Below are 23,933 nucleotides of genomic sequence, written 5' to 3'. Positions count from 1 at the left end.
GTGACAGGTTGCAGCGTGTAATTTGCTGATGTTATCATTCTCAGACGTTCGCTTGCAGATGTTCAATTTTATGATTTACTGTTCAAAACACTGACAAGTTTATAAAGACACTGATAATAAAAGGCAATAATAATGAAAACTTCTAAAAAAAAATGAGGTATTCAGCTTATGTTAGAACAGACTTACAACAGAGTCACAGGAACTGAACCCCGTGGAAAGTCAGGGACTACCTGTACAGGGTTTCCTTTTGGGGTGATGGAGATGTTCTGGAACTACTAGATAGTCATGGTGGTTGCACAACATCGTGAACGAGCTAAATGTCACTAATGGTAAATCTTATGTGTATTTTACCACAATTAAAAAAATGAGTGGAAGCATTATAGCAAGAGTAGGGGGTGTGGTGGGTGATGAGGAGGGGGCTGTACGCATGAGGACAGTGTGTTGGGATGTTGTGGTTTAAGGCAAGGCCCGAAGGGCATTAAAAAACACAGGAGAAGCAGTTAAGGGGATGCTTCCAGGAAGGCCCCAACGGGGAAGTAGGATATTTCGAGAACTTTCTTCATGGCAGAAGCTTGTGAAGGCCATGGTGGGGGGTGAGCGGCACAATGAGGTAAGAAGGGGCCCACAGAGGCCGCTACATTTTGGACTCCGATAGTGTTGGGTTCCGGTCCCACTAGATTCTCTGGGTGGCTGACACCCTCGGAATAAAAAAACCTAGCAGCAACAGAGAAAGAGACAAAAGAAAAAAAAAAGAAAAAAAACAAAAGTTTCAAGAGAGGCAGAGAAAAACACCAGAGGAGAAGCTGGGCGGAGGGCTGGGGTGTGCCCTGCAGCTGGGGGGCGTGGTTGGATATTCTTGGGGTTAGGGAACAGTCTCCGGACAGGATGTAGGAGGAACTGGGGTCTTCAGTCACGGGAGCCGGCCAGGACGCAGGCGGGAAGCGAACGTGGCTGCCGTGAGCTGGGACTGGGGGGCAGGCGAGGGAGGCGACCGTGGGCCCAGACTCCCGGGTCTGAGGGAGAAGGGGGCTGGGGATTCGGACTCCCGGGTCTGAGGGAGGAGGAGGCCTGGACTCCCGGGTCGGACGGAAGAGGGCCAGGCTGAGCTCTGCGACTGGAATCTCAGCTATCCATGTTCTGTAATTAATTAACCAACCGGGATCAAATTAAGGGGTGAAAGTTCACGAAGGAGGAAGGATTTTTTTTTTTTTTTTTTTAATAAGAATCTGTCACCCTCCTGACCGAGCCCGCCGACCCAGCCCCAGCGGCCCGGGTCCTGGGCCGCCCGCGGGTCCAGGGAAGGAAGGGGAAGGGCGGATTAGTAACCCGCCTCCTTCCGCCAGGGCTCCGGCTCAGGATGAGGGTCAGCGAACCACGGCCCTGGGGGCTCCGTGTGCTGCTGCTCTTTCTGCCTGGGACGCTGGGTGCAGGTGAGGGGCAAACGGGGAGGGCGGCCGAGGATAGACAAGCGCTGGCAAAGAAGCCCAGCCAGCGAAATCTGGGTTTTCAGTAGAAACCTGTACTCTCCCCGCTTTCAACATTGTTTATCACTTTCTCTTCCCTTGGCCTCTGCGACTGGGAGCCACCTCTTACAGTTCTCAGGATTTCTGTCCATTTCTCTGGGTCTCAGTTCCCCTCTCTCTCTCTGGGTCTCTGTCCCCCTCTTTCTGGATCTCTGTCCTCTCTGTCCCTCTCCCCCGCCCCCGAGTCTCTGTCCCTTTCTATCTGGATCTCTGTCTCTCTCTCTCTCTGGATCTCTGTCCTTTCTCTGGGTCACTCTCCTCCCGCACTCTAAATCTTTGTTCCCCTCTCTCTGGGTCTCTGCCCCCCTCTCTCTGGGTCTCTATTCCCTCTCTCTCTCTCTGGGCCACTGTCCCCCCTCCCCCCCACCCCGAGTCTCTGTCCCTTTCTGTCAGGGTCTCTGTCCTCCTCTCTCTGGGTCACTATCCCTCCACCCCCCGGTCTCTGTCCCCCTCTCTCTCTGGCTTCCTGTCCTCTTCTCTCTGGGTCTCTGTCCCTCTCTCTCTGAGTTCTTGTCCTCTTCTCTCTGGGTCTCTGTCCCTCTCTCTCTGAGTCTCTTTCCTTTTCTCTCTGGGTCTCTGTCCCCCTCTCTCTCTGGGTCCTTGTTCTTTTCTGTCTGGGTCTCTGTCCCCCTCCCTCTCTGGGTGTTTGTTCCCTCTCTCTCTGGGTCTCTGTCCCCCTCCCTCTCTGGGTGTTGGTTCCCTCTCTCTCTGGGTCTCTGTCCCTCTCTCTCTGGGTCCTTGTTCTTTTCTCTCTGGGTCTCTTCCCCCCTCTCTCTTTGGGTCTCTGCTCCTCTCTCTTTCTCTGATCTTTTTTTCTTTTCTCTCTAGGTCTCTGTCCCCCCACCCGGGGTCTCTGTCCACCTCTCTCTCTGGGTCTCTGTCCCCTCTCTCTGGGTCTCTGTCTCCTTCTCTCTCTGGGTTTCTGTCCCCTTCATTGTGGGTCTCTGTCCCCCTCTCTTTGGGTCTCTGTCCCCCTTTCTCTGGGTCCATTCCTCTCTGGGTCTCTGTCCCCCTCTCTCTCTGGGTCTCTGCCCCCCTCACTCTGGGTCTCTGCCCCCCTCACACTGGGTCTCTGTCCCCCTCACTCTGGGTCTGTTCCCCTCTGTCTCTGGGTCTCTGTCCCACTGCTAGCCTAGGCCCCTGCCCCATTTCTTTGTGCTCTCTTCACGTCTGTCTCCTGTCTCTCTCCGGCAGACAGCCATCTCTCCCTCCTGTACCACCTCACCGCTGTATCCTCCCCTACCCCTGGGACTCCTGCCTTCTGGGTATCGGGCTGGCTGGGCCCACAGCAGTACCTGAGCTACAATAACCTGCGGGCCGAGGCCGAGCCATGCGGGGCATGGGTCTGGGAAAACCAGGTGCCCTGGTATTGGGAGAAAGAGACAACCGACCTGAGGAACAAGGAGAAGCTCTTCCTTGAAGCTCTCAAAGTCCTGGGTGGAGGAGGTAAGGCCTGGACTGCTGGGTCTGAGTGAGGAGGGGGTCAGGGGCTTAGACTACTGGGTCTGAGGGAGGAGGGAGCTGGGGGCTTGGACTCCTGGATCTGAGGGAGGAGGGGACCTGGGGGGGTCTGGATTCCTGGGTCTGGGTTGGAGAGGTTGGGGGCCTGGATGCCTGGACTCCACTCACCTGCATGTGGTCCCCCAGATTCCCAGACCCTGCAGGGTCTGCTGGGCTGTGAGTTGGGACCAGGCAACGTCTCGGTGCCCACGGCCAAGTTTGCCCTGAATGGTGAGGAGTTCATGACCTTCGATCCCAAGGCGGGCAACTGGAGTGGCGACTGGCCTGAAGTTGACACCATCAGTAGCCAGTGGAGGAAACAGGCTGAAGCCGTCAACAAGGAGAGGGTCTTCCTGCTCAGCTCCTGTCCTCAGCGGCTGCTGGGCCACCTGGAGAGGGGTCGCGGGAACCTCGAGTGGAAGGGTGAGGAGCCCCTGAATCGCTCTCACTTGTTCCACTCTCTCCCCTGACCATGGCCCATTCCTCCTGCCAGGCCTCCTGGCCTCCCCTGCTCACAGCCCTCCCAGGGCTGCCCCGGGCCACCAGCACAGAGTCCCAGTTCCTGCCTTTAATGATCTCATCAGACCCTTTCAGCTTCACTTGTCTCCACCTGTCCATCAGAGTCTACACTCAAGCCCCACGCCCAACTGGCCATTCCTTGTCTAAGCAGAGTCCTTCCTCTGAGCCTCTGCTCATGCGGTTCCCCTGGCCTGGAACACTGTTCGTGCCTTTCTCCACATGTTCCAACCCTACTTAGTTTTCAAGGCACAGGCTGAATATCACCTACCCTGAGAAGCCTTCCCTCAACTCAGCTGTTCCTTCCCAGAGGCCCCCAGGCCTCCATTCATCCAACAAACGTTGGCTGAGTGAGCATGAACTGACTGATGACATTAAGGAATTATGATTAAGTAATTGTAGGTGTAAGGTTCCTGGGTGGTGCAAACAGCAACCACAGCAAATAAGCAAAAGGTTGGTAGTTTGAACCCACCCACTGGTGCTGCAGAAGAAAAGCCTGGCCATCTGCTTCCTTAAAGATTAAAACCAAACCAAACCCATTGCCGTTGAGTCAATTCCAACTCATAGTGACTCTATAGGACAGAGTAGAACTGCCCCATGGGGTTTTCTAGGCTATAATCTTTACGGAAGCAGACTGCCACATCTTTCTCCGGCGGAGCAGCTGGTGGATTCCAACCACCAACCTTTCCATTAGCAGGCAAGTGCTTAACCACTGCACCACCAGGGCTCCTTCTTCAAAGTTTACAGCCAAGAAAACCTTAGGGACAGACACCCTTTTAACTCAGACCTGAAGTCACTCCCAAAGTTCACAGTTCAGCCAAAGATTAGACAGGTCTATAAAACAAACAGTAACACGCTTGAGGAACGTGCTTCTTAGTTCAATCAAGTATACGAGACCGAATGGGCAACACCTGTCCAAAAGCAAAGATGAGAAGGCAGGGAAGGGACAGGAAAACTGGACAAATGAAAATGGGGAACCCAAGGTGGAGAAGGGGAGAGTGTTCAGACATTGTGGAGATTGCAACCAATGTCACAAAACAATTTGCTTATACATTGTTGAATGAGAAACTAATTTACTCCTAAAGCACAAAAAAGAAAAGAAAACTTAATGGAGCAGTTCTACTGTGTAACACATGGAGTCGCTGTGAGTCGGAATCAACTCAGCAGCAATGGGTCATTTGTGGGTATGATGATGGTTTTGTGGTATTAATTTTAAGTGCCCTTACTGAGTAGAGAAGTCTCTGGGTGGTCCTAACCAAAAGGTTGGAAGTTTGAGTCCACCCAGAGGTGCCTTAGAAGAAAGGCCTGGCAATCTACATCCAAAAAATCAGCCATTGAAAATCCTATGGAGCACAGTTCTACTCTGACACACATGGGGTGTCCAGAATCAATTCAACAGCAACTGGTTTACCTGATAAGAGTTACTGAAGTATTTACAGATGAAATATTCTGTGTCTGGTATTTACTGAAGAAGCTTAGTCTGAGGTGGGGTGGGGAATTACCAGGTGAAGATTTGGGTGTAATACGAATAACCATGGGTTGATTATGGTTGAAGGTCAGTTATGGGGGCACATAGGGGTGGGGAAGGGTCATTCCAGGCCCTGGGCAAAGAGAAGGAAGGGACGCCATGTTTACCCTCCCACGGCTCCCAGGCTGCTGGGAAAGACAGATGTCTAATGGAGAGCGGCCTAAATATTCATTCCAAATACTGCAAAGGAGAAGTTGGGACCTAACCGGGTAGTTTCCTTTTATTTTTCCCTTTTGTTTTTAATTATGGAAAATTTCAAACCACACACAAGCAGAGAGTATAGGATAATGATCCTCCCCATGAATCCCCATCACTGACCTTCAACCATGATGAACTCATGGTTATTCGTATATCACCCAAATTCTCACCCACTTCCTTATTCCACCTCAGACTCAGCTTCGGTGAATTCCAGACACCAGACTATTTCCTCTATAAATACTACAGTATGTAACTATTGGGTTAGAGCATTAAAAAGAAGATAATAACCACCACACCTCCATCTGGAGCCCTGGTGGCACAATGGTTAAGCGCTTGGCTGCTAATGGAGAGGTTGGCATTTCAAACCCACCCAGCGGCTCTTCAGGAGAAAGACCTGGCAATCTGCTCCCTTATGATTAAACCAAAACCAAACCCGCTGCTGTCGAGTTGATTCCATATGTGAGAGGAAGTCTCGCCATCCTCCCTTCCAAGGAGCACTCTGGCTGTATTTCTTCCAAGACAGACTTGTTTGTTCTTCCGGCAGTCCATGGTGTAGTCAATATTCTTCTCCAATACCTTAATTCCAAGGCATTAGTTCTTCTTTGGTCTTTCTTATTCATTGTCCAGCTTTCACATGCATATGAGGCGATTGAAAACACCATGGCTTGGCTCAGGCACCAAGCCATGCCTCCTTATTCCTCAAAATGACATCTTTGCTTTTTAACACTTTAAAGAGGTCTTTTGCAGCAGATTTGCCCAATGCAATACATCATTTGATTTCTTGACTGCTGTTTCCATGGGCGTTGATTGTGGATCCAAATAAAATGAAATCCTTGACAATTTCAGTATTTTTTCTGTTTATCATGATGTTGCTTATTGGTCCAGTTGTGAGGATTTTTATTTTCTTATGCCAGCTCATAGCAACCCTATAGGACAGAGTAGAACTGCCCCATAGGGTTTCCAAGGCTGTAGTCTTTACTGAAGCAGACTGCTGTATCTTGCTCAAACTGCTGACCTTTTGATTAGCAGCAAAGCATTTTAACCACTGCACCACCACTTCTCCCTCCCTTAGCTTATAACCTAGAAAACCCTATGGAACAGTTCTACTCTGTCACATGGGGGTCACTATGAGTCAAAAATCAACTCGACGGCACCCAACACCACCACCACCACCGCCACATTTATTACACCTACAAATAAATAATTAACTACAATTCCTTCATGTCCTTAGGTATTCAGTGCCTGTTTGCATTTCCCTGATTGTCTTATAAACGTATGTGTGTTTTTTTTTTGTTTCAATCAGGACCCACCTGAGGTCCGCAGATTTCAATTAGTTTCTCTGTCTGTTCAGTGTCTTTATTTTTTTATTGCTGCGCTTTAAGTGAAAGTTTATAATTCAAGTTAGTGTCTCATACAAAAATTATACGCACATTGCTACGTGACCCTAGTTGATTTCCCTAAACTGTGACAGCACGCTCCTCCTTTCCACCCCTCATTTCCTGTGCCCATTCAACTGCTCCTGGCCCTCTCTGCCTTCTCATCCCGCCTCTGGACAGAAGCTGCCCATTTAGTCTCACGTATCTACTTGCGCTAAGAAGCACATGCTTTACGAGTATCATTTTATGTCCCATAGTGTAGTCTAATCTTTGTCTGAAGAGTTGGCCTCGGGAATGGTTTTAGTTTTGGGCTAACAGAGAGTCTGGGGGCCATGTCTTCCAGGGTCCTCCAGTCTCAATCAAACCATTAAGTCTGGTCTTTTTACTAGAATTTGAGTTTTGCACCCCACTTTTCTTCTGTTCCATCAGGGACTCTGTTGTGTTCCCTCTTCAGTGTCTTTTGATCTGTAGGTTTCCAGGTATCTTTTCTTTTTTAATTAACAGATTTTCGTCCTTTGGAATAGTTTTAGGTTTTCAGAAAAATCGTGCAGAAAGTACAGAGAGTTCACATATACCCATTGTCCCTCCTGCACACAGTGTCTCTTTGTTAACATCTTGCATTAACAAAACCAAACCCGTTGCCGTCCAGTCGATTCTGACTCATAGTGATCCTATAGGACAGAGTAGAATTGCCCCATAGGGTTTCCAAGGCTGTAATCTCACTTTCTAGGAACCGAGGTCAGAGGATGATGAAAGAAAAAGAGGACCCTCAATGAGATGGATCTACACAGTGGCTGCAACAATGGGCTCAAGCACAACAATTGTGCGGATGGCATAGGACTGGGCAGTGTTTCGTTCTGTTGTGTGCATAGGGTCGCTGAGTCAGAACCAACTCGATGGCACCTAACAACAGTAGCAATCTTTATGGGAGCACACTGCCACATCTTTCTCCTGAGGACCCGTTGGTGGGTTTGAACTGCCAACTCTCACTTAGCAGCCGAGTGCTTAACCATGCTGCTCCACCTGGGCTCCTTAACATCCTGCATTAGAGTGGTGCATTTGTTACAACTAATGAACCAATGTTGATACATTATTATTAACTAGGGTCCACGGTTTGCACTGAGTCTCTGGGTGGTGCAAACCATTCAGCACTCAACTATTTGCCAAAAGTTTGGTGGTTTAAACCTACTCAGAAGCGCCTCGGAAGATAGACCTGGCGATCTGCTTCAGAAAGGTCACAGCCTTGAAAACCTACAGGGCAGTTCTGCTCTGCACGCACAGGGACAGCTTGAGTCAGAATCGCCTGAATAGCAACTAACGACAACCTAGTGCTGATTACGGTTCGCTCTTTGTGTTGTACAGACTTTTTTTTTCTCTTAATCGTTTTCTTTTGTTGTTGCTATTGAGAATACACAGCAAAAACCAGTTCAAGCTTCTACATGTCGAATTCAGTGACATTGATTACATTCTTTGAGTTAGGCAACCATTCTTACCCTCCGTTTCTGAGTTGCTCCTCCCCCTTTAACATAAACTCAGTGCCCTTAAGGTTCATCTAATCTTTCGAGTTGGCTGTTGTCAATTTGCTCCCATAGAGATAGTTCTTAAAAGAGCATAATGCTCAAGGCAGACATTCTTTACCAGTTAAACTGAATTATTGTTTAGTTTTAAGAAGAGCGAGATATTTTTGGTTTAAGGTTTAAAGATTATTTTAGGGCAATAGTTTTAGGGGTTCATCTAACCTCCATGGCTCCAGAAACAGTCCTACGGGTTTTGACAAATGCTTAATGTCAGATGTCCGCCAATTAACAGTATCATACAGAAGTTTCACTGCCCTAAAAATGTCCTGAGCTCCATCTGTTCACCCCTCCCCTCTACTTCCCCAACTCTTGGCACCCACTGATCTTTATATTGCCTCTATAGTTTTGCCTTTTCCAAAGTGTCATATAGTTGGAAACATACAGTATGTAGCCTTTTCAGACTGGCTTCTTTCACTGTTGTTTTGCTGTTAGTTGCTGCCAAGTTGGCTCCAATTCATGGCGACCTTACATACAATAGAATGAAACGTTACCCAGTCCTGCATTATCCTCATGATCTTTGGTATGTTTGAGTCTATAGCTGTGGCCATTGTGTCAGCTCATCCGATTGAGGGTTTCACTTAGCAACATGCATTTCAGATTCCTCCATGTCGTTTCGTGGCATGATGGAGCATTTCTTTTTATCACTGAATAATATTCCATGGTATGGATGTGCCACAGTTTGTTTATCCATGCACTTATTCATCTGTCTCTTCAGTGTCTTTTTTTTTTTTTTGCTGGTTGTGAAAAGTTGTTCACCTTGAACACAGACGTGGACATTAGTTTTTTTAGGTTGTTTTTATTTTAAATTGTGGTAGAGTATATATATGTAACAAAACATATGCTATTTCAACCATTTTTATGTGTGCAATTCAGTGATTTTAACGTGCACCATCTTCATTGTCTTTTAATGTATAGGCTTCTTTAAATCATTTATTTTTTTTCCTTGCAATTTTTGCTTTGAAGAAAGTGAGTCATTTTTCCTATTGAGCTTCCATCAGGCGGGATTTTACTGTTTGCATTCCTGTGGTGTTGCTGAACATGGTCCTCTGTCTCCTGTTTATCCTGCAAGCTAGCAGCCGTATCTAGAGACTTGATCAGATTCTGGTTCAATTTTTATGGCCAGAAAATTTTCTGGGTGGCGTGTGCACTTCCATTTAGCTGTATGATCCATCTCAACTTAATTTTTGTATATAGTGTGAGGTGGGGGGTCAGGTTCATTTCTCTCCCCTATGGATATCCAGTTGACCCAGTATCATTTGTTACAAAGACCAGCCCCCGCCCAGCCACCTGTCTCTCCCCTCCAACCCATTCCACAACGGAGCTCAGCTCCAAATAGGTCTTTGCATACCTAGAGCTGACTCCGCCCCTCCCCTGCACATTATTTTTCTTCTTAAATATTGCCTTGGTTATTTTAGGACATTTGCAGTTCTATATAAAAAACCAAACCCATTGCCATTGAGTCTATTCTGACTCATAGTGACCCTATAGGACCAAGTAGAACTGCCCCATAGAGTTTCCAAGGAGTGGTTGGTGGATGTGAACTGCCGACATTTTGGTTAGCAGCCAAGCTCTCAACCACTGTGCCACCAGGGCCCTGGCATTTCTGTATATGTTTTGAAATTATGCTTATTGATTTCCACCAAAAATAATCTTGTTGGAATTTTGATTGTGATTGAATTGTATCGATAGATCAATATGGGGAGAATTGACATCTTAACAATATTAAATCTTCTAATCGACTAACATGTTGTATTCTTTCATTTCTTTAGTTCTTCTTTAATTTTTCTCAGTAATATTTTGTAGTTTTCAGTATGGAGGTCTTACACATCTTTAGTTCTATTTATTCCTAAGTATCTTTTGACGTTTGATATTTTTTGATGCTACTGTAAATGGTATTAAAAAAATTTATTTTCCAATTGTTTGTAGGTAATTTGAGGACTCTGGGTAGTGCAAAAGGTTTGCGGTTGGCTACTAACCTAAAGGTTGGTGGTTTGAACCCACCAAGCAGCACCATGGAAAAAAGAGTTTACAGCCAAGAAAACCCTATGGAGCAGTTCTACTCCGTAACTCATGGGGTCACCGTGAGTTGGAATTGACTCAATGGCAATGGGTTGGTTGTTGATTGGTAGCTAATTTATAGGAATGCTATTGATTTATATATATTTACCTTGTATCCAAAGAGCCCTGGTGGTGCAGTGGTTAAGCGTTCGGCTGCTAACTGAAAGATCAGCAGTTCGAAAGCACCAGCCGCTCCGTGGGAGAAAGATGTGATAGTCTACTTCTGTAAAGATTACAGCCTAGGAAACCCTGTGGGGCAATTCTACTCTGTCCTATAGGGTTGTTATGAGTCAGAATCAACTCGACGGCAACGAGTTTGGTTTTTGTTTTTTTAATATGTCGATGGAAGGAAGGAAAGGATGAGAGATGGGGTCCTGAGGGAGAAACCTGTAGGTTAGATAGGTGTCCGTTCCCCTGGAAAGGCTTCCCCCTTACCCAACTATGTCCTGCAGGCTTAGCCCAGTGGCAGGGTCCGCTAGGTGTGGTGGAAGGAATGGGGGGCCTCTCTGTCCCTATCCAGCCCTGCCCTGAGCCGAGCCCTGAGAGTCCATGGGCTTGGTGCTCAGGCCTGTCTGTCTGTCTGTCTTGCAGAACCACCCTCCATGCGCCTGAAGGCCCGACCAAGCAGCCCCGGCCTCTCCGTCCTCACCTGCAGCGCCTTCTCCTTCTTCCCCCCGGAGCTGCAGCTGCGATTCCTCCGGAACGGTCTGGCAGCCGGCACTGGGGAGGGTGACCAGGGCCCCAATGGCGACGGCTCCTTCCATGCCTGGTCATCACTACAAGTCAAAAGTGGTGACGAACACCACTACTGCTGCGTCGTGCAGCACGCGGGGCTGGCGGAGCCCCTCACGGTGGAGCTGGGTGAGCTCCCACTGGGTGGCCCACTGCTGCAGCAGGTTTTCCTGAGTCTGACTGCCTTGTTCCCCAAACCCACTGCCATCGAGTTGATTCCAACTCATAGCAAATTTATAGGACCAAGTAGAGCTGCCCCAGTGGGTTTCCAAGGCTGTAGTCTTTACAGAAGCAGATCACCAGGTCTTTCTTTTGCAGAGTGGTTGGTGGGTTTGAACCAGTTAGCAGCTGAGCACTTAACCACTGCTCCACCAGGGCCCCTTGCCTTGTGTCCAGCTACTGCAATTCTACCAGAGCCTGACAGCCTGTCCTGTGTTGCTTGTCCTCCCCAAGTCTGACTGTCTTCCACCCTGCTGCTGCTGGGCCCCATTGAGTCTGACCACCTGTTGACCACTATAGTCAGTCCTCTCTGAGTCTGGCCACCTTCAGCCCCACTGCTGCTGGTCCTCCCTGAAGCTAAATCACCTTCCATCCTGCTGCTGCTGGTCTTCATGGAGTCTGACCAATCATTGTCTGCTTCTGCCAATCCTTGCCGAGACTGACCATCTACTGCCTTGCTACTGCCAGCCCTCCCTGAGTCTGACATTCTACTGCTCTGTGCCTGCCCGTCCTCCGAGTCGGAACACAACAGGTCCCTTGGCAAGTCTCACCACTATTCCTCTTGCTACGGCTGGTTCTTCCATCCAACCTGGGGACCCTCTGCCCAAGCCTAGGCCATCCCCTGATGCCTTTCTTCTGCTCAGTCCCACCCCCAGACACTTGGTCAGGGCTCTCTGGCTGGGAGGTATGGGAACCCCCAGTTCCCTGTCCTGACTCCTGGGGTGGAGGTGGGGACTTCATTCACCAACTTATACCTTCTCTGGCTGCAGAATCACCAGCCAGGTCCGCGGTACCTGTGGTTGGGATCGTCATCGGCCTCTTGCTGCTCACGGCGGCAGTGACGGGAGGAGCTCTGCTGTGGAGGAGGATTAGGATGGGGCTGCCAGGTGTGGGGCAGGAAGAGGAGAAGCCTCAGAGAGGGGGGCCGGAGGGGTCAAAGACCAGAGAGAAGGGGACAGAGACCCAGAGAGAGGGGGACAGAGACCGAGAGAGAGAGGGACAGAGATACAGAGGGGGACAGAGACCCAGAGAGAAAGGGACAGAGACCCAGAGAGAGCCATACAGAGACCCATAGAGGGACAGAGACTCAGGGACAGAGACCAAAGAGAGACGGGGACAAAGACCCAGAGAGGGAGTGGGATGGAGACCTAGAGACAAGAGGACAGAGACCCAGAGAGAGGAGGACAGAGACCTAGAGAGAAGGGGACAGAGACCCAGAGAGAAGGGGACAGAGATCCAGAGAGAGGGTGACAGAGATCCAGAGAGAGGGTGACAGAGACTGAGAGAGAAGGACAGAGATACAGAGGGGGACAGAGACCCAGAGGGAGGGGGACAGAGACCCAAAGAGAGAGGGACAGAGACCGAGAGACGGACAGAGATACAGAGGGGGACAAAGACCTAGAGAGAAGGGGACAGAGATCCAGAGAGAGGCATATAAAGACCCAGAGAGAGGGGGACAGAAACTCAGAGAGAAAGAACATGGAGGAGGGGTGGACAGAGGGAAGGTCTCACGGTCTGATGACCCCCTATTCCTTTCTCCTCAGTCTCCTGGATCTCCCTTGGTGCTGATGATGTCGGGGTCCTCCTACCCACTCCTGGCCTCCCCCAGGAGGCTGACTCGCAGGATACAAATGCATTCGCAGACACTGCCTGAGTAGCCTCCATTCTGGTTGCCACCACCTAATGTCGTGGGGGCCCTTTCATGCTGTGCGACCTCAGGATGGAATCCTGGCATCTCTGAGCCTCCAGAAGGAGTCCGGGCCCAATGTCCTCCCTCTGGACCCGTCTTCCTGTGGCCTGCCTCAGTTTCCCCTCTTGATATATATAGCTCTTTTCCACTTCCACATATAATATGATTTTCGACCTGAATTGATTGTGTTCTCATCATTTCAAGTTTTCAGGCAGGGAGTGTACAGGAATGGGCGAGGGGGGCGGAGGGGGGGAGAAGGGGGAATGAACGTGGTGGAAGACCTGGGCTTCAAATCTCACCTGCAGCTAACTAGTCATGTGGAATCTGACAATTTTATATACCAGGTCACACAATTTTCATTCATAATTTCCACAAATTGAGTGCCTACGCTTTTGTCAGGAATTTTGAGGAGTTCTTGGCTGAATTTGACCAAAATCCCTCTTGATAAAGCAGAAGAAGAGAGTGGTTTCCTCCTCTGAGGGAAGAGGCTGCCTCCCTTGGCTCCCCGTCTGTTTTGGACTACGCTGACAAAAGGACATAGGTAAAAAATACGTTTCCCATGAGGCCTCGGGACCAAGACAACTGGAGGTAGTCGGACTGGGAGCCCCGAGGTCTGCCGGGAGTTGTAGTTCGCTCCGGTCGCGCCGTTCCGGCGACGCCTACCCCGCCAACCCTGGAAAGGGGCAGGGCCGAGCCTCGCGGGCCGCGCTTTCCTTTGTGGACGTGGCGGGGGCGCCCGCGGCCCGCCCGGCGCCCACGGCCCCGCCTCTCAATGCCCTCGCGAGCGCTCATTGGTCGGAGGGCGGGGCTTCTGCGCGGCCGGAGGCGGGGCCAGGCTGGAGTGCCGCCGAACTGGGCATCTTTCGGAGAACACCGAGCGGTGCGTTGAGAGCGAAGCCTGGCTGCATAACGGGGTAAAGGGGTGCGAGGGGTGCCCAGGAAGGGCGGCTTGGAGTGGCTCGGGTCCAAGAACAGCGTCCAGATAGGAAGCGATCCCCGGGAGTCAGCCTGATCTCTCGCTGTCCGCCCAACCCAGCCCTCATTTTGCGTGGGACGTGCACCACGTCTTACCGTGGAGCCCCCTTACTTGTAGGTCTGGGATCCCTACGGACTCCCTCAGAAGATAGGATCCCTATGCTAGTTTTACCTGTGCGAACCCCGCCTCCTTTTACCCGTCCTCAGACCTTCCTGAGGCCAAAACTTTGCAGCCTGCCCTGTTCCACCCTCTCACCCCCCAAATCCTCCTGTCTTCTTCCCTCTGACCCCTGATCGCTGGCCTCTGCCCCTCTGCAGGGACTGACGATGTGGCGACGGACATTTCTGCTGCTACTATTGCTGCTCGGGCCGGGAGCCCAAGGGAAGCCATCTCCTGACGCAGGCCCTCATGGCCAGGGGAGAGTGCACCAGGCGGCCCCCCTGAGCGAGGCCCCTCATGACGACGCCCATGGGAACTTTCAGTACGACCATGAGGCTTTCTTGGGACGGGAAGTGGCCAAGGAATTCGACCAACTCAGCCCTGAGGAAAGCCAGGCCCGCCTGGGGTAGGAGTGATATGAGGGTGGGAGTGGAGTGCAGCGGTGGGGGGCGGGGGTGGCAGAGAGAGAGAGATTGGAGCATTGGTGCAGAGACAGAGGCCAGGGACCGGGAAGGAGAGATGAAGTGGACCTTGGTTGTTGGTGAGAATCCTGTAACGAAATCCTATCTCCCCTCGTCAGGCAAAACAAAATTAAGTAAGAATTGAGGCCTCAAGATATGATCTTTGAAATTAGGAAGATCTGGATTCAGCTCCTGTCCCCTCAGTCACTCTTTGTTCCTTTTCCCCAGACACTTCCTGTCTCTGAGCCTCAGTTTCCAGCTCTGTAAATGGGTCACCAGGATTCCTTGGCATAGGGCTGATGTGAAAACTAACAAAATTTGGCATGTAAAGAGGACAGCCAGGGCAGAAAAAAGGCTGGGCCCCGAGTCCCAGGGTGAACTGGGCTGAGAGGGGTCTACCCGCGAACCTGAGAGGGCCTGTGCACTCCTGTGTGAGGAGACAGAGCCAGAGTGGGCCTGAGGGCAGGAGGCAATGCAAGAACCCCTCTCTTGGAGTCCCACTACGACTCATTCATCCCATAAATGTTTATTGAGAGCCTGCTGTGTTCCAGGCCCTGCCCTGGTGCTGAAGTTCCAGCAGTGAACAAGTCAGGCAAAAATCCCTGCCTCCGTGAGTTTTCATTGTAGAGGCGGAGACAGAACAGTACATATAAATGCAAGAGTGCATTAGAGAAAAATAAAGAGCAAGGAAGTGGAGAGGGAGGAAAATTGCAGTTTTAAACAGTGTTCAGGGGTGACCTCAATGACAAGGTAATAACTGAGCCATGTGGATGCATTCCAGGCAGAGGGAATGGTATGTGCAAAGGCCTTGATGCAGGAGTGGGCCTGACATATTTGAGGAACTGCGAGGCTGGTGTGGCTGGAACAGAGTGAGCAAAGGGGAGGGGGGAAGGTAAGGAGGGGAACAGTGGGAAGCAGATCGTGCAGGGCCGCCTGAGTGAGCAGGGTGCCCTAGGAGAGTTCTGAGCAGAGGAGGGATATGAGCTGACTAAGGCTTTAACAGAATCCCTCTGGTTGCGTGTGTGAACCGACTGGGGAGTAAGGAGAAGCAGGGAGCCCAGTGAGGAAGCAACTGCAATAGTCCAGGCAGGACAGAAGAGATGATGGTGGATAGACCAGGGTGGGGACAGTGGGGGTGGTGACCAGGTCTCTGCACCTCCCTGCCTGGAAGATTGTGCCTGAATGCGGTCAGGGGAGGACGGGTAGTGAGAGTTATCCTATCACATTGGTCACATTTAGCCAGGCATTTACTGCAGTGCCAGGCACTGTTCTAAGTGTTTTACATAGGTTAACTCATTTAATCCCCACATGGGGTGGATACTATTATCTATCCCTATTTTACGGAGGGGGGAATCAAGGCACAGAGAGATTAAGTGACTTGTCCAAGGTCACACAGCTAGCAAGTAAGGGCGGTGGGATCTGAACCTAGAATGCCTGGCTCTGGAGCCCACGCTCTTAACCACGTTGCCAGCCTCAGGGGAAGGAAGTGAGTCCTGGGGACAGGGCCAGCCGCCAACTGACCCAGGCAGAGACAGACGGCGCGGGAGGAGGGCGGCGACCGGGCGGGAGCGGGGAGGGCTAAGCCGTCTCGGATGCGACCCTGGGGGCTGGACAGCGGGGGCTGTGGGATGATGACAGGGAGGACTCCCCCCTGTGGGGCGTGTTAGCGTCTGCGCGAGGGCCAGGACCGTGGCAGGGCGCGGCCAGAGGAGAGAAGAGGGGCTCGGAAGCCGGCAGGCGAGGGTGGAGTTGAGACGTGAGGCGGGGCCTAGAGGGGTTTGATTGGCTCACGGAGGTGCATAGGAGCAGGCCGGAGCCTACAAAGGGTTTGGGAGAGGAGCTCAAAGGTTTAAGGGCGGGCAGGCCTGGTGGAGGGGGAAGCCAAGAGGGGAAAGGGGCGGGGCGGAGCGCGGGGCGGAGCGCGGGGCGGGGCTGGAGGGGAGCGTGCTGAGACTGGCAGAGCCGGGAAGGGGGCGAAGCTTAGGAGACGAGGCCTGAGAGAGGGAGAAGTAGGGTGTGTGCGTGGCTGGCCGTGGTAGTCGGAGTTCAGAGTCAGGCGTGGGACATGTGCTCCGCTCCCTGTCCCCACTCCAATTCAGTCAAGTGAAAGGTGGATAGAGCACGTGCTGGACCGAGGGGCGGGGCCAGAGTAGAGGGTGTGGTCCTGGATTGACGTAGGTCCTTCACCCCACCCCTCCGTTTGGTATCTTCGGACACATGCTTGAAATGTGTAGTTCGCGTTGGGGGCGGAGCCTAGATGGAGGGGAGGTGGACCGGAGGTGGGCGCGGCCCTGAGATTGACACGTGCCCCTCTCCTGTTGCTGGCGGAGCGTGGACCGCCTTTTCAGCTCTATATAGGGGTGTGTTGGAGTGGGGGCGTGGCTCTATGCGAGGGGCGGAGCCTAAATGAGGGTGGGTGGGGCCTTAGACTGACGTGTGCCCCACCCCCGGATCGCAGGCGGATCGTGGACCGCATGGACCGTGCTGGGGACGGGGACGGCTGGGTATCTCTGGCTGAGCTCCGAGCGTGGATCGCGCACACACAGCAGCGGCACATACGGGACTCGGTGAGCGCAGCCTGGGACACGTACGACACGGATCACGACGGACTTGTGGGCTGGGAGGAGCTGCGCAACGCCACCTATGGCCACTACGCGCCCGGTGGGTGGCGAGACCGCGACTCCTGCTCCCCGCCACACACACTGTTGACCCTGACCTTTTTGATTCCCTCATCCTGAGTACTAGGATCCATGACCTTTGACCTCTGGCCTCTTATTCTGGTATCCACGACCTGCGACCCTGTGACTGGGGGACTTCAGATCTTTGACCAGGAACACCTAACTTCCATGCCCTGTCATCCTGGCCTCTGTCGTCTCTGACCTCTTATCCTGAGAACCCCAAAGCGATTTACCCTGCCCCCAACTCTTTTTGGTCCCTCTTCTCTGTCCCCGGCGCCCTGGTGGTGCAGTGGTTAAGAGATCAGCTGCTAACCAAAAGGTCGGCAGTTTGAATCCACCAGCCGCTCCTTGGAAACCCTATGGGGCAGTTCTACGCTGTCCTAAAGGGTAGCTCCCTGTGAGTCGGAATTGACTTGACAGCAACGGATTTGGTTTTTGATTTTGGTTTCTCTGTCCCACAGCCCCAGTCCTGGACCCACACAGGCTTTGTCCCCTCCCTCCTATACCGTTGTCCCAGCCTCCTACCTGGCTTCTTGGCCTCTAGTCTCCCCCTCGAGCCCAACCCCCACACTACCCTAGATGGTTCTTTCTACACCTGGAGCTGACCCTGGCCCTCCCCTGCTCATAGCCCTCCCATGGCTCCCCAGCACACCCAGGAGAGAGTCCCTTCTCTGCACTTTCTACCCTAGCCATGTGGATCTCCCAGGGTTTCCTTGAACTCACCAAGCTCTTCAAACGCCCACACTCCACACATGCTGTTCCTGTCTGTGTAAAATGCCCTTGCCCAACTCTTGGTCAGGCAATCAGAGTCAGTATAACCTACTGCGTTAGACTGACTTCGAAGTCCAGTGGGCCAGTGTCAACTTAAAGTCCACTGTTACTGAGCTTGAACAAGTGATTTCCTCTCTCTGGGGGTCAGTTTTCTTTTATAAAGTGAGAATAAATGAAAGAACCCACTTTATCTGCCTTTTGTGAGAATTCAGTGCAATATCGTAGGCAAAGCGCTTAGCATATGATAAGCTGTGAATACAAATGAGCTACTATACATATAGGAGTCCCTGGGTGATGCAAATGGTTAACATGCTCAGCTGCAAATGGAAAGGTTGGAGGTTCAAGTCCACACAGAAGCACCTCAGAAGAATGGCTTGGTGATCTGCTTCCGGAAAATCAGCCATTGAAAACCCTGTGGAGCACAGTTCTACTCTGACACACATGGGGGTCACCAGGAGTCAGGATCAACTTGACAACTGGTATAATACACACAAAACTTGTTGCCCTTGAGTCGGTTTTGACTCATAGTGACCTTATAGGACAGAGTAGAACTGCCCCATAGGGTTTCCAAGGTTGTAATCTTTACGGGAGCAGATCACCATATCTTTCTCCCACAGAGCAGCTGGTGGGTTTGTACTGCCAACCTTTCGGTTAACAGCAGAACGTTTAACCCCCGTGTCACCGGGGCTTCTCGTAATACACACGTATGTACGTTATTAATATGTATATTAATTATTATTAATTTTGTGGAAGTCTCCCACCCTGACCCCCTTAGTTATACCCCTTCGTCCTTTCTTAACCTGCCCACTATTACCTTCATTAAGGCACATCTCACCAAGGTCCCTCCTTCCACAGGTGAAGAATTTCATGATGTGGAGGATGCAGAGACGTACAAGAAGATGCTGGCCCGGGATGAACGGCGTTTCCAGGCAGCCGACCAGAACAAGGATTCAGTGGCCACTCGGGAGGAGCTAACAGCTTTCCTGCACCCTGAGGAGTTCCCTCACATGCGGGACATCGTCATTGTGGTGAGTGAGGGCCCAAGAAGCCCAGCTCTCTACCTCCCACCCCCTCTCAGGCCTCTGATCCCGGGTCTAACCTCCCAGTGCTTACCTTGGGAGATCCAGTCACCTGCCTTCCAGAGCCTTTCCTGGGGAACCCAGACCCCAAACGCAGACCATACGGAGGGCAGCGTCTCTCATATCCACTTCCTAACCCCCAGAGTCTAATCTCTTATCCAGCCTCCTGTCTCGCTCCCCGCAATCACATTTGGGACCAGGCCCCTAACCCACCCTTAGAAAACTCCCGCAGAAGTGCCTCAAAAAAAAAAAAAAAACTGTTGCTGTTGCGTCGATTCCAACTCATAGCCACCCTGTAGGACGAAGTAGAACTGCCCCATAGAGTTTCCAAGGCTGTGATCTTTACCGAAGCGGACTGCCACGTCTTTCTCCCTAGGAGCGGCTGGTGGGTTCCAACCGTCGACCTTTTGGTTAGCAGCTGAGCTCTTAACCACTGTGCCACCAGGGCTCCTTCAGAAGTGCCTCAGGGAACCCCAATACTGATATTGAGAGGGACATTCTTATACTAAAGAATTATCTGTCATTCATCTGAAATTCAAATGTAATTGAGTATTCTGCATTTTATCTATCAGCTCTAAAATGTTGGGGTTCTACTTTGCTAGAAGACATAGAGGAGTATCAGACGACTGCCCAGTCGTAGAGTGGGTACGTTTGAATGTGAAAGTTGGGAAACAGGAGCCGTTCTGCTCAAGAAGTGCAGAAAAAAGCCAAGAGCAGAGGTGTCGAATATGTATTTATATGGTCCACGTTGTGTTCATACATAAAACAGAGCCCTGGTGGCGCAGTGGTTAAGCCCTCAACTGCTAACCCAAAGGTCGGTGGTTGGAACCCACCAACAGCTCTGTGGGAGAAAGCTGTGGCAGTCTGCTCCTGTAAAGATTGCAGCCTTGTAAACCCAATGGAGCAGTTCTAGTCTGTCCTAGAGGGTATCTAAGAGTCGTAATAGCCTTGATGGCAACTGAGTGTTGTTAGTTGCATCAAGTCCGTCCTGACTCGGCAACCTCATGTACAGCAGGATGAAACATTGCCCAGCCTGTGCCATCTTCATGATCACTGGTATGTTTGAGTCCACTGCTGTGGCTATTGTGTCAATCCATCACATTGAGGGCTTCCCTCGCCTTCACTGACCCTCCACTTTACCAACCATGATGTCCTTCTCCAGCGATCAGTCCCTCCTGATGACATGTCCAAATTAAGCAAGTTGATGTCTCAGACAATATTCTGTGATCCATTGAGTTTTCATCGGCTAATTTTTGGAACTAGATTACCAGGCCTTTCTTCCTAGTTTGTGTTAGTCTGGAAGCTTAGCTGAAACCTGTCCACCATGGGTGACCCTGCTGGTATTTGAAATACTGGTGGCCATAGCTCCCAGCATCCCAGCAACACACAAGCCACGACAAAGCGATAGACAGCGGTGGAGTTAGGGACTACACTCTGCTAACATCAAGAGGTTTCTCAGCTTCAAGAATGTTTGCTGGGGCATGAGAAAGTTGGGACACAGGACAGCCCTCTGTGTGTGGGGCCAACCTGGGCATCGCAGGACATGTGGTGCCCCGGCCTCCGCCCACTAAATCAAGTGGTGCCTCTAGTCATTGTGACACCCCCAAATTTCCCAAACGCCCCCTGGGGGCAGTTCTGCCCTGTTGAGACTGCTCCAATGCCTGCCCCCCACGGCTTCCCCAGTACTAGATTCCCTGAGAGAACCTCACAGCTGCCCTCGGGATCCAGGGGCATGGACCCCCAGCCCCAATGCCTCTTTCTCCCCAGGAAACAATGGAGGACCTGGACAAGAACAAAGATGGCTACGTCCAAGTGGAGGAGTACATCGGTGAGTGGGACCCAGTTCCCTCCCCCAGGATGTCCGTCTTCCCTGAGCTGGGTGGCAGCCCCATGAATAACACCCTATCTTGTTTCCTAGTGCTGCTGTATCACAGATACCACCAGTGGGTGGAAGTGTATTGTCTCACAGTTCTGGAGGCTAGAAGTCCGAATCAGGGTCTCAGCTGTGTTTCCTCCTGTGGTTCTGTGGGCCTCTCTCTTGGTTCTGGTGTCTGCCCGGTGATCCTTACCGTTCCTTGGCTTGTAGACAATCCTCACACGGCGTCTGTCTTTCCGTGTCTGTGTGTGTGTGTATTCTGGTCTTTTGATAACTCAGAAATGATTAGGTTTAGGATCTACCCTACACTGGTATGACTTCAACTGACTGATTACATTATACTAAATTGTATTGTAGAAGGTGATTACATTACATTATGGAAGGTGATTAAATTACATTACATTTGATGTGAGGTCATTACATTACATTATGAAAGTTGACTGTATTACATTACATTAGATGTGAGAACATTACATTATAGAAAGTGATTACATTACATTATGGAAGGCATCTGCTTACCCATGGCCAACTGATTGAATCACACGTAACTACTCCATGACAACAACTCGACTAGTGTTTGGCCAACAACTGGAACCACAGCCTAGCCAAGCTGACACATACGATTAGCCATCACACCCCATAAGAGAGTACTGGCCCTCTAAAGTGGGGGGAGAGGTGCTTCTTGGGCTCATGCATCCTCCAAACAGTTATTGAGCACCTGCTGTGTGCCACCCAATGTTCTGGGCCATGAGGAGACAGACTTGAACCAAACAAAGGTCCCTGCCCTCATGGAGGAGACAGACTAGGGGCGAGATCAATCAGCCACATATATAGCACACCAGATGAGGTAAGGCACTACAGAGAAAAATACAGGAGGGCATCGAAAGGGATTGGTGGGGGGGGTCTCCCTGACAAAATGACATAGAGGCAGAGACGAGGATGAAGTGAGGAAGCAACAAGCTGGGGGAGCCTGGGGAGAAGTGGTCCAGGCAGAGGGAACAGTCAGTGCCAAGGTCCTGAGGCAGGACTGTGCCTGGCGGGTCTGAGGAACAGCAAGGAGGTCAGTGTGGCTGGAGCCCAGCGAGTGAAGGGGAGTGTGGCAGAGAAGGAACAAGGTCATTGAGGGCCATGGTGAGGACTTGGCCTCTACTCTAGCCCAGTGGTTCTCAACCCCAACCCCTTGGAACAGTTGGCAATACTTATCCTTTTGTGTCAGGGTTCTTTCACTCAGCATGATGTTTTCAAGGTTCATCCACGTCGTGACATGTATCAGGACTTCATTTCCCTTTACGGCTGAGTAATATTCCATTGTGTGGATAGACCACATTTTGTTGATCCATTCGTCTGTTGATGGACATGTGGATTGTTTGCCCCCTTTGGCTATTGTGAATAGTGCTGCAATGAACATTGGTGTGCAAGTATCTGTTTGAGTCCTTGCTTTCAAATCTTTTGGTATATACCTAGGAGTGCAATTTCTAGGTCATGTGGTAGTTCTAAGGAGCCCTGGTGGCACAGTGGCTAAGCTCTCAGCTGCTAACCTAAAGGTTGGTGGTTCAAATCCACCCAAAGGCTCCGTGGGAGAAAGACCTGGCAATCTGCTCCTGTAAAGACTACAGCCAAGAAAACCCTATGAGGCAGTTCTTCCCTGTCACATGGGGTGACTATGGTTGGAATCGACTCTGTAGCCCCCAACAACAACAACATGGTAGTTCTGTTTAATTTTTTGAAAAACCGTCAAACTGTCTTTTTCAACAGCTGCCCCATTTTACAATCTCACCAGCACCAGCAATGGATCCAACAATCTTCAAGGAGATTGTGGGAATGAGCTGGTGCTGCTGTTCTAATTACAGCTTTATCCTGTTATCTGGCCAGAAAAAATCTTCACTCGTATATCTTCATATTAAGGGTCTACTGTGTGATCCCATATACCCACTCTTTCAAGGTCATTAAAAAGATAGTTTGTAAGTGGTTTTGTTATTAATCCCAATTAAACAGAAGAGGAAACTGAGGCGATATAAGGGGAATGAGTTGCCCCAGGGCGCTCGGCCTGGAAGCACCAGAATCAGGTCTGAACCCCGGGTCTGGGTGGCCAGGAGCAGCCCCTGATCTTGCCCCCTCTCCTGCCTCCAGCGGACCTGTACTCAGAGGAGCCGGGGAAGGAAGAGCCCGCTTGGGTGCAGACGGAGCGGGAGCAGTTCCGCGATTTCCGGGATCTGAACAAGGACGGTCACCTGGACAGCAAAGAGGTGGGCCACTGGGTGCTGCCGCCTGCCCAGGACCAGCCGCTAGTGGAGGCCAACCACCTGCTGTATGAGAGCGACACAGACAAGGTGTGCCGACGGGGCCGGTGTCCTCGGGATGGGGGAGTCCCAGTGTGCCGAAATAAGCAAGATCTGGGCCTATTTGGCAGAAGAAAGAGAGAGGAGGTCAGAGACCCAGAGAGATGGGGACAGAGAAAGAGGGGGACAGAGACTCAGAGAAAGAGGAGGACAGAGACCCAGAGAGAGAGAGAGAGAGAGAGACAGACCCAGAGAGAGGGAGTTTGGAGACCTGGTGGACCAACTTAGATTCAGGGAGGGGTCTCATCTTAAAGGCCCCCCATCACCCGCTGATCTCTGACCCTTCTGCAGGACGGCCGTCTGAGCAAGGCCGAGATCCTGGGTAACTGGAACATGTTCGTGGGCAGCCAGGCCACCAACTACGGTGAAGACCTCACGCGTCCCCACGACGAGCTGTGAGCGCCATGTGCCCACTACAGCCTCGAGCCCCCTCAGTCATGGCCACGCCCCTCAGGCACGACCGCGCCCCATTCACTCTAACCACGCCCCTCATCAGTGGTCACGACCCTCTGAACTGGCTAGCCCCCTCTGCAGGTGCTGCAGGATGTGGACGCAGCACGGGGGCTCCCTGCCGGTTCATCTCTCAGAGACACCCTTCACCCTCCCACCAGGAGCTCGCACAGACTCGAGGACAGTCCCCACCCATTTCTCACTGGCAGAATCTCCCAGCCTAGACC

The 23,933-nt window shown here is 51.3% G+C and overlaps 2 protein-coding genes across 3 annotated transcripts; both read left to right on the top strand.

Moving 5' to 3' along the window:
- The first annotated feature begins 581 nt into the window (after positions 1–581).
- On the top strand, positions 582–13,089 carry FCGRT (Fc gamma receptor and transporter). Of its 2 annotated transcripts, none has more exons than XM_004381816.2 (7): positions 582–610; positions 1,344–1,430; positions 2,718–2,969; positions 3,171–3,446; positions 10,868–11,137; positions 11,998–12,114; positions 12,772–13,089. In XM_004381816.2, the coding sequence occupies exons 2-7, from the start codon at positions 1,358–1,360 to the stop codon at positions 12,879–12,881; spliced, it is 1,098 nt and encodes a 365-aa protein (XP_004381873.1). In that variant the 5' UTR covers positions 582–610; positions 1,344–1,357; the 3' UTR covers positions 12,882–13,089. The 2 variants fall into 2 exon arrangements, with proteins under 2 accessions (XP_004381873.1, XP_023592047.1); XM_023736279.1 differs by lacking the exon at positions 582–610 and adding an exon at positions 803–956.
- A 733-nt stretch (positions 13,090–13,822) lies between these two features.
- RCN3 (reticulocalbin 3) lies at positions 13,823–23,690 on the top strand. The gene is made up of 7 exons (XM_004381648.2): positions 13,823–13,831; positions 14,211–14,458; positions 16,972–17,174; positions 18,818–18,990; positions 20,809–20,869; positions 23,048–23,247; positions 23,548–23,690. The coding sequence occupies exons 2-7, from the start codon at positions 14,220–14,222 to the stop codon at positions 23,653–23,655; spliced, it is 984 nt and encodes a 327-aa protein (XP_004381705.1). The 5' UTR covers positions 13,823–13,831; positions 14,211–14,219; the 3' UTR covers positions 23,656–23,690.
- Positions 23,691–23,933: the final 243 nt, after the last annotated feature.

Source organism: Trichechus manatus, unplaced genomic scaffold (assembly GCF_000243295.1).
Source record: "Trichechus manatus latirostris isolate Lorelei unplaced genomic scaffold, TriManLat1.0 scaffold00087, whole genome shotgun sequence".
Classification (NCBI taxonomy): domain Eukaryota; kingdom Metazoa; phylum Chordata; class Mammalia; order Sirenia; family Trichechidae; genus Trichechus; species Trichechus manatus.
Note: the sequence above shows the minus strand (reverse complement) of the source record. Positions and strands in the feature narration are given on the sequence as shown.